Source organism: Arachis ipaensis, chromosome B6, assembly GCF_059453495.1.
Source record: "Arachis ipaensis isolate K30076 ecotype BB chromosome B6, ASM5945349v1, whole genome shotgun sequence".
Classification (NCBI taxonomy): domain Eukaryota; kingdom Viridiplantae; phylum Streptophyta; class Magnoliopsida; order Fabales; family Fabaceae; genus Arachis; species Arachis ipaensis.
This window is the reverse complement of record NC_142441.1, coordinates 3,822,536-3,831,112: the sequence shown is the minus strand read 5'-3', so window position 1 is coordinate 3,831,112 and position 8,577 is coordinate 3,822,536. Positions and strand designations below refer to the sequence as shown.

General features: G+C 36.6%; 2 protein-coding genes across 3 annotated transcripts; both read left to right on the top strand.

Moving 5' to 3' along the window:
- Window positions 1-416: 416 nt before the first annotated feature.
- LOC107645406 (peroxidase A2) lies at window positions 417-2,158 on the top strand. Its single transcript, XM_016349416.3, has 4 exons — window positions 417-726; window positions 811-1,005; window positions 1,083-1,248; window positions 1,569-2,158. The coding sequence occupies exons 1-4, from the start codon at window positions 526-528 to the stop codon at window positions 1,982-1,984; spliced, it is 978 nt and encodes a 325-aa protein (XP_016204902.1). The 5' UTR covers window positions 417-525; the 3' UTR covers window positions 1,985-2,158.
- A 1,070-nt stretch (window positions 2,159-3,228) lies between these two features.
- On the top strand, window positions 3,229-6,471 carry LOC107645404 (RING/U-box superfamily protein). 2 transcript variants are annotated; one of them, XR_001621457.3, is made up of 2 exons: window positions 3,229-5,433; window positions 6,122-6,471. XR_001621457.3 is itself a non-coding variant. In XM_016349415.3 (2 exons), the coding sequence occupies exon 2, from the start codon at window positions 4,036-4,038 to the stop codon at window positions 5,359-5,361; it is 1,326 nt and encodes a 441-aa protein (XP_016204901.1). In that variant the 5' UTR covers window positions 3,229-3,505; window positions 4,025-4,035; the 3' UTR covers window positions 5,362-5,490. The 2 variants fall into 2 exon arrangements, 1 of the variants encoding a protein (XP_016204901.1); XM_016349415.3 differs by lacking the exon at window positions 6,122-6,471 and having other exon boundaries at window positions 3,229-3,505; window positions 4,025-5,490.
- The last annotated feature ends 2,106 nt before the right edge of the window (window positions 6,472-8,577 follow it).

Sequence of the window (8,577 nt, the reverse complement as noted above, 5' to 3'; positions counted from 1 at the left end):
AATCAATTAACTTGTTCTAGCAGAATGAAGCTATATTATCTCCTTTTCAATTCATTTAATCATACCATTTGAATTGAGTCCATTGAATCATTTTCCTGAGTTTGATGGCATTGAATTAATAAATTGTTCTATCTATATAAGGATCGGATAGGGGACCTAATATAAGATAAAGTTGCATTGCCAAATTCTTTTGAAGAGCAGGTATAGTTGACACTTGACAAGGTAGTTAAGTGGCAATCATTATGGTTTGAATTTTGCTTTCCATGTCCCGTTTTGTACCTAATGAGTACAACAATTTCAATATACTATGTATCTATATTGCTAGCTAGCGTGCACTTCTAAGTAAGAACCTGTTAAAACTTTAGCTTTAAGCAAATAAATTGTACATAACACACACAGTAATTAATTAATTCAGTGCATGTAAATTAAAGCTTCTTTTCTCTTAGTATATATATCATATCAATCAATGATGAATACAAAATGTGGAACGAATGAAAGAAGATAAAACAAGAAAAAACCAGAGCCATGTTTTGTTCCATAATTTTCTCAGTGCTAATAACAACACTTGTTCATGAATCAAATGCTCAATTGAGTTCAAGCTTCTACAGCAGCACATGCCCCAACGTGTCTTCCATTGTGAGGAGTGTGGTTCAGCAAGCTTTGCAATCTGATTCTCGCATTGGCGCAAGCCTAACTCGCCTTCATTTCCATGATTGCTTTGTTAATGTACCATTACCATACATATAATATAATAAGCTTATATTATAATATATAAATTAAAGTTATTAATGTTATTTGTGTTATTATTAGGGGTGTGATGCATCAGTTTTGTTGGACCAAGGTGGCAACATAACACTGAGCGAGAAGGGTGCAGTTCCAAACAATAATTCAGCTCGTGGGTTTGATGTAGTTGATAAAATCAAGAGTGCTGTTGAAAATTCATGCCCTGGTGTTGTGTCTTGTGCTGACATTCTTGCTCTTGCGGCTGAAGCTTCTGTCTCTCTGGTAATTATTTAGGTTAAATAATTTAATACATGTAATAATAATTAGATGTTTAATAAAGAATTGAATTGAATTTGCAGGGAGGAGGTCCTTCATGGAACGTTGTTCTTGGGAGAAGGGATGGTGTAATTGCAAACCAATCAGGAGCGAATAATTCGATTCCAACTCCATTTGAAAGCTTAGCGAACATCACAGCAAAATTTGCTGCTGTTGGACTCAATATAACTGATCTCGTTGCATTATCCGGTATGAACTCTTATTAGCTTCAACACTAGAATCCTATTAAATGAAAACTTAAATGGAGTTAACTTTACGTAAAGTTAATAGGTGAGAGTTGTTAAATGATTTGATAAGTTTGACTAAAGGTGAAAACTCAGATGCAGTCAAATTCATGTGAAGTTGATAGCCGAGAGTCGTTAGATGAAAATTTAGTCAAATCATCTAACGACTCTCAGCCATCAACTTCACATGAAGTTGACTGCACCTGAATTTCTACCTTGACTAAATAATCATTTAACAACTTTTAACTATCAATTTTAAATGAAGTTAACTGATCGCTCGTACAGGTGCACACACATTCGGGCGAGCACAATGTAGATTTTTCAACCAGAGACTCTTCAACTGGAGCGGCACAGGGAGCCCTGATCCCACTCTGAGCCCGTCGTATGTGGCGAGCCTTCAGCAGAGCTGTCCGCAGAATGGAAGCAGTGGGACCACACTCAACAACCTGGACCCTTCATCTCCGGACACCTTCGACAACAACTACTTCTCGAACCTCATCAACAACCGTGGCCTCCTCCAGACGGATCAGGAGCTCTTCTCCTCCAACAACAGCGTCACCATCTCCCTTGTGAACAGCTTCGCCGGCAACCAGACCGCCTTCTTCGAAGCCTTTGCTGAGTCCATGATCAACATGGCCAACATTAGCCCTTTGACTGCACCCCAGGGTCAAATCAGGTCCAATTGTAGGAAACTCAATTAGAAAACTACTCGTATATGTATGTAATGAGATGCTGTGGTTTTTCGTTATCTTGGATTTGTTTGGACATGCATGTAAGGAAGAAAACAAGGCTCACAAATTTGTGTAATCAATTAAGGGAAACTACTACACAATAATAATAATAATACTATTAACTTTGATTATTATTATTTAGCACTCATAATTTGTTATAACATATTAGTTACAAAATGAACATCACCCATAATATTCACAATAACCATCCAGATACTAGTAATAATAAACATCTTATATCATAAAAAGCTAATTTTGGAATTCACCAAAAATCGAATTTTTGACCTTTCGGATCTAAAATTCTAATACCATATCATGATACCACTTATCCCAAAAGCTTATGCTAATGAGAAAAGGTAACACTAATAATTATATCTTTAATACTCCCTAAACCTCCACGCATGGTACAAATATTCCATTTGCTTCCATATTTTCCCTAACATATTTTCTCGCTCTCTGTCCATGTAAATGTGCCTATATAAGAGCACTTCATACCGTTCATACGCAAACCAAACAAAACCTAAAGTACTGAGAGATATACAATTGGACCATGAATATATGCAACATTTTTAACCATCCAATGTCTAGAGTTTCATGAAATGCTCTGCAAGTTAATTAAGCACATTTTATAATGTACTTTTAAGGTAATTGCTGTATAAGTTTTCGTTTTAAACTTTTCAACAAATATTTTTTTAATTTTTTTTAATCTTTATTTATTCCTTTTTTAATTTCTCTAAAGGTGACGAAGAAACTCAGTACTCTATCAATCCAAATTAATTATTTATTGATTTGCTGTTAATTTCTTAATAAAATCATTATTTATATCTCTTATTATTAAAATTAACAGGGTATAAATTTTCTGCGGTCAGAAGCAATGGTTTATTTAATTTGTTAATCCGAGGAACACAACATTATGCATGTATCATCGTTGATAAATGTTTAGCTTCGTGGGTTGTCTTGGCATGAGATAAGATGAGATTAAGGGCCGTGATTACATTAAGAGAGAAGGGGAGGTACTAAGTACTAACGTCGAATAATGAATATGCTGTAACACGAACCGATGCCGTTGGAATACAAGCCACTTGTGCCTAACATTTCATCACAGCCGTTCATCTCCATCACCCGCCACACAATCCATCTACACCTTCCAATTCATTGACTTTAGTAAAATTGTTTCCCATTAATCCCTCGTTTTATCTCTCTCTCTCTCTCTCTCTCTCGCTTCCTCTCTCTCTTTCTCTTTCTTTTCCTTCTTTCTTTCTCTGCGTTTCATCGTCAAAACCCTCTCTCTCTCTCTCTGATTCTCTTCTCGTCTTGCTTTGTTCTTATTCTTCTTCTTCTCATTCAGATCGTACCTACACCGAAGACAATGGTCGAACCCACTCGCACCTAAGTCCAGCTCAGACCGCACTTTGCTACCTTCACGCGCCGCCCTCCCACGCGCCACTCCACCCACCCTCCCAAGCAACCTTAACCAACTTCAGCACCGAGGTGTTTCTTTCTCCCATCGTCTTATTCTCTCTATCTATATTTCTGCCTTTAACCATTGTAAATCCTTCGCTTTCCTTTGCTTTTTTATTCCGAGTTTTCCCCCTTTTATTTTGTGAGCCCTGTATAATATTGAAACCCTTATTGTTGTTGCTTGAACTTAGCTACCTTTCCCTTCCCTTCCCTTTCTCATGAATCGCTTCAATTTAAGTTCAATTTGGGTAATTCGCCATGATTTCTTCTTCCAATTGCGGTCAACCTAGTTCGCTGGATCTGGGCTCGTCCATATTTGCGATAAAGTTAGGGTTTTCTCCCCCAATTTTGTCCCAAATATTGACGGATTTTCGTTTCTGAATGTCCAATTTTGTCACCAGAAGTGTGTCTTGTTGAAATTACCTCCCTTTAAACCTGGGTTTCTTTGATTAAAACCCTTCAAAGGGGAGAAAACCCCTTTTTACTGGTTTCTCGTTTGTCCGTAGCCTTAGTTGTTTGGAATTTGTAATAAAGTAAGCTTCTTTCTAGCTTGCACTGTGATGGCGGAAGAGACTTCGGATGCTATGAACCTTGATTTGAATCTGGGTCCAGGCCCTGACCCAACCATATCAACTGATGGTCTGAACTTGGATGATTGGATTGAGGAGCCTCTTCAGAGAATCAGTGAAGCTGTGAGGCTCAGGGGGAGGCAACGGTGGAGGTGGCGGCATATCCCTATACCTCCTCCCGAAGTTCCGCTTCACCTTCCCCCGGAAGCCCCTAGGCAATTTCATATACCCCCTGAAGCAAGGAACATCTCAATGGAATTGAACCAGTTTTTGGTTAATTCTGGTCAAGGGGGTGCATTGCAGGCTGGTGAAGGCAGTGTGGCAGCTGAGGAAAGGACGGAGGTGGCACCAAAAGCTTGTGAGAACAACAATGGTGTTATGGATGATGCGGCTTTGGAGAAGAAGGATGATGATGAGAAAAGTGGTGGCACTGATGGGGACTTCTTTGATTGTAATATCTGTTTAGACCTGGCCAGGGATCCTGTTGTGACTTGCTGTGGTCATTTGTTCTGTTGGCCGTGCCTGTATCGATGGCTGCATCTGCACTCGGATGCCAAGGAGTGTCCGGTTTGTAAAGGAGAGGTGACTTTCAAGAATGTTACACCAATATATGGTCGTGGAAATAGTGTCCGCAATGCTGAGGACGATCCCACCCTGAAAGTCCCTCTGAGGCCCCCAGCCAGGCGTGTCGAGAGTCTGAGACAAACCATTCAGAGAACTGCATTTGCACTCCCTGTGGAAGAGATGATTCGTCGTCTTGGAAGCAGGATTGATCTCACTAGGGATTTACTTCACCCGCATGAACCAGACAATGCCCGTGAAACAGCAGAAAGAACTAGTTCATTGCTAAGTAGGTTTTTGACATCTCGAGGTATAAGGAGAGAGCAAAACATTGGGGCTCCTGCAGATGACGTAGTGGGTTTGACGCATAATAATGTTAATGTTAATGTTAATAGTCATGAGGCTGGGGATAATCGCAGGGCCCAATCCCTTCTACTTAGAAGAACACAGTCACATAGGGCAACACTTTCTACCCTTTCATCAGCACTGAATTCTGCTGAAAGGCTAGTTGAGGCATATTTCCGTAGCCATCCATTAGGTAGAAACCAAGAGCAGCCTCCTCCAGTTGATGATAGAGATTCCTTTTCAAGCATCGGTGCCGTCATCAATTCCGAGAGTCAGGTGGACACTGCTGTAGAAATTGATTCCATGGTATCCTTGTCAACATCCTCTTCTAGGAGGAGAAATGATGCTTCAAGAGTGTCTGATGTGGATAGTGGAGACTCTCGCGCTCCAAGGCGCAGACGTTTGAACTGATAGAAGTTTTAGAGCAAGTTATTACTTTTTTTTATCATGTAACACATATGATAATAATTTTCCAACACCTATGTAAGTGCTCCTTGCTTTGGTATGGCCATACATTTATGAAGTATTCACCTTTTACAAGTCGTGTGGCAGATGTAGAAATGATTTTCAAAGCTTTGGCCCTGTCACTTGCTATGTTTGAATATCCTTAATCAATCTAGCCATAGTAGATTCTTGTCACTTAGAAATTAAATTTTGCCATAGAATAATCATGCTCCCTTAGCCTTTGTAAGTTATAACCCTTCAATCATGCCCTATAATGATGGGAGCTTATGTTTTTTTTTTTTTCTAAGTGTACTTGATCAGATAAAAGATTTTTCTTAGTTATACGACATTGATTTCCAAGTATCAGGCTTTGCTGCTATGTTTATTCAGAATCTACGTTTAGCTTCACCAGTGATGAATTTTGTGTGGGTAAATCATAGATATAATGCTTACTTTTATTCAAAGTGGATTTAGAAGTTCAAACCTTGTTTCGAGGTGTCTAAGAGCCATGCTATATTCTTATTGCTCTTGACACTCTTTTTCTTTGTGGCACTAAAAATTCAACTTACTTGCATTTAACTTTGAAAAACTTTGATTCCCTTTATTTTCAGAGTACTGTCTATCTAAAAATCTTAGTAGTGTAGCTTTTCTTGTACAGTGTGTTAGTCGAGTTGTTCTCTGTTTTTTATGACATGTGGGTTTATTTACTTGTGTTCATCTTATACAGAACTATCTCATGGGGAATGGTCAACGGCAATTTAAAGCTTCTGTCCTTGTTGCCTTGTCAATAATGCAGGTTGTGCTAAAAGCAAAGTTGTTGTAGACAATTAATTTATACAGTGAAAAATTGTGGATATACTAGACCAGGCTAGTAGCTATTATTGTATGGTAGAATGTTAACGCTTTGTTTCATAATTATCCCTTGAAACCCATGGTAGATTTTCTTGTCTCGAGATACATTGTTTAGATGGGGGTGTAGCCATGGTTTTGTTAAGTCTCATTGAGGGTTCTCTGATTTTATGTATGAAGCGTAGTATGCATATTCCTTCTAATAAGATATTCCTAGGTTCATATGAATGAATTCCAGTTTAATGGTTCTGATTAGTGAGGACAAGGTACAACTCAGTAGTCACGAGTTTAATCAAAGTTTGTCACCATATGATCTGGAGTGTTTGACTTTTTGTTTTTTTAATTAATTGTTGAAACAAAGTGGTTTCAAATGTCTATTATTTAGATAGACACCACCGATTGCAGCCACAATCTATCGGTATGTTAAGACAGGCCTTATCTCCACACTATATTTTATGTCCAGAAACCTTTTCTTTTCTTTTTTTCCTTTTTTCCCTTCTTTACTTTTAGTTGGATAAATTTGTCCTTTTAGTCGTCTTTTCTTATAATTGTTTTTATTCTTTTAAAAATAATTGAGAGTCTATGTCAATATAATTTCAATGTTTCTCTTCTCACATCCAACATCACTTTCTCAATATATATATATATATATATATATATATATATATATATTAAATTTCAATGCCAACGAACTATAACTCAAATAACATAATCTTTCCATTTTCACCTAGAGGTATTGAGTTCGAGTCTCGCTTCTAATTTTGAAAAAAAAAATCACTTTCTCAATATTATCAAGAAGGAGTAGAACTCCTAAGGAAATGGGAATTGGACCTAGTTGACACCCTAAACCCCGTGAACCACAGTCCAGAGTCCATCCACCTATATGGGCCTGGGCCTGTGGCCGTTAATACCCATATAGGCTTGGATATCCATATATGGGTAGGATTGGATCAATTGCATGGAAGCCCATTTTCACTTACTTTGGCCATATATATGTGTTTGATGATTCCTGAACTTTTTCAAGCATAGGCCCACAATATGGCTAACATAATTACCAAAGCCTACAAAAATTTAAAAGCCCGGGTTTTGTAGGAAAAACAAAATGACTGTATAAAATGCTAGTGAATGAAATTATGCAGTGATTAATATAAATTGCATCGCTAGAATAACTGAATGATGATAACGAGTCTCTAGGGTCCAACATTTTATTTTAAACTTTTCAACTACTATATAATTAGGATAAAGTATATATATTTTTTCTAAATCTTTGCAATTTTTCAAAAATAACTTTAATTTTATTCAATTTTGTTAAATTTCATTCAATTTTATTTTTAACGTTTTCATTTTATTCAATTTTGTCTCAAACATTTTATATAGAATTAATATCTAAGAGTAATTTTGACACAAATAAAAAATATTAAGAACAAAATTAAACGTAACTAAATATTAAAAATATTTTTTAAAAAGCAATCGTTAAAAACATAAAATATACTTTATCCGTATACTTGCTTATTAATTGAAACAAAACTCATTGAAGTATGTGATGTGACAAAAGAAAGAGTTACATACTTTTAGAGTATTACACAAGAACATTCACAAATTACTCATTGTATTTATCACGTATTTACATAATCTATGGTTGTGGGAATGTTGATTTTGTGGGACTTAGTTGAATTGGGAAAGAGAGGCAAGTGGCACTCTACTCATGAGAAGAAACCTTAGAGTTGAGGGTAGGGTACATGTATCTATTTACATTAATTACAACACTCTAGCTTCCCATTTTTAACTGTGTAAACCTCATCATCTAGACCAGTCAAAAAGATTTGTAAATTAAAAAAAATATGGAGCCCACTCTATGAGGCATACATTGCTATTGCTTTTCCTGTTACTATACAAATTTGCTTCTCTCATTTAATTAAATCACTATTTTCTTCTGATTGTTATAATTTGACTGTGACAATTCCCACATAACACTTCCAAAAAAATGTAGAACACCTAGGTCTCGCTTTGTTTGACCCACTAGCCCAATATTTGCATTATGCTATGCAGGACCATTCAAGTCATCATCATCTTTTCAAATTAATTACGATAATATAGTTCTTATTTATTAATGATAATCTCATAATTCACACGTCACATCCTTAATTTAGGTTATAGAATAAAATATCGTTTTTGTCCCCAACGTTTGGAGTAAATTCTATTTGTGTTCCTAACGTTTAAATCGTCTTATTTGTATCCCTAACGTTTGTAAAAGTGATTCAATGTTATCCTGCCGTCAATTACATATTATGAGCGCTTTAGTTTGAGTTTTAAAAATCTCTTCTTGAAATTAGA

Bases quoted from the DNA above. Each gene is read 5' to 3' on its own strand.
- LOC107645404 (XM_016349415.3), top strand. From the start codon at position 4,036: ATGGCGGAAGAGACTTCGGATGCTATGAACCTTGATTTGAATCTGGGT.
- LOC107645406 (XM_016349416.3), top strand. From the start codon at position 526: ATGTTTTGTTCCATAATTTTCTCAGTGCTAATAACAACACTTGTTCAT. The intron at 727-810 runs GTACCATTACCA...TGTTATTATTAG, and splicing joins TCCATGATTGCTTTGTTAAT to GGGTGTGATGCATCAGTTTT. The intron at 1,006-1,082 runs GTAATTATTTAG...TTGAATTTGCAG, and splicing joins CTGAAGCTTCTGTCTCTCTG to GGAGGAGGTCCTTCATGGAA.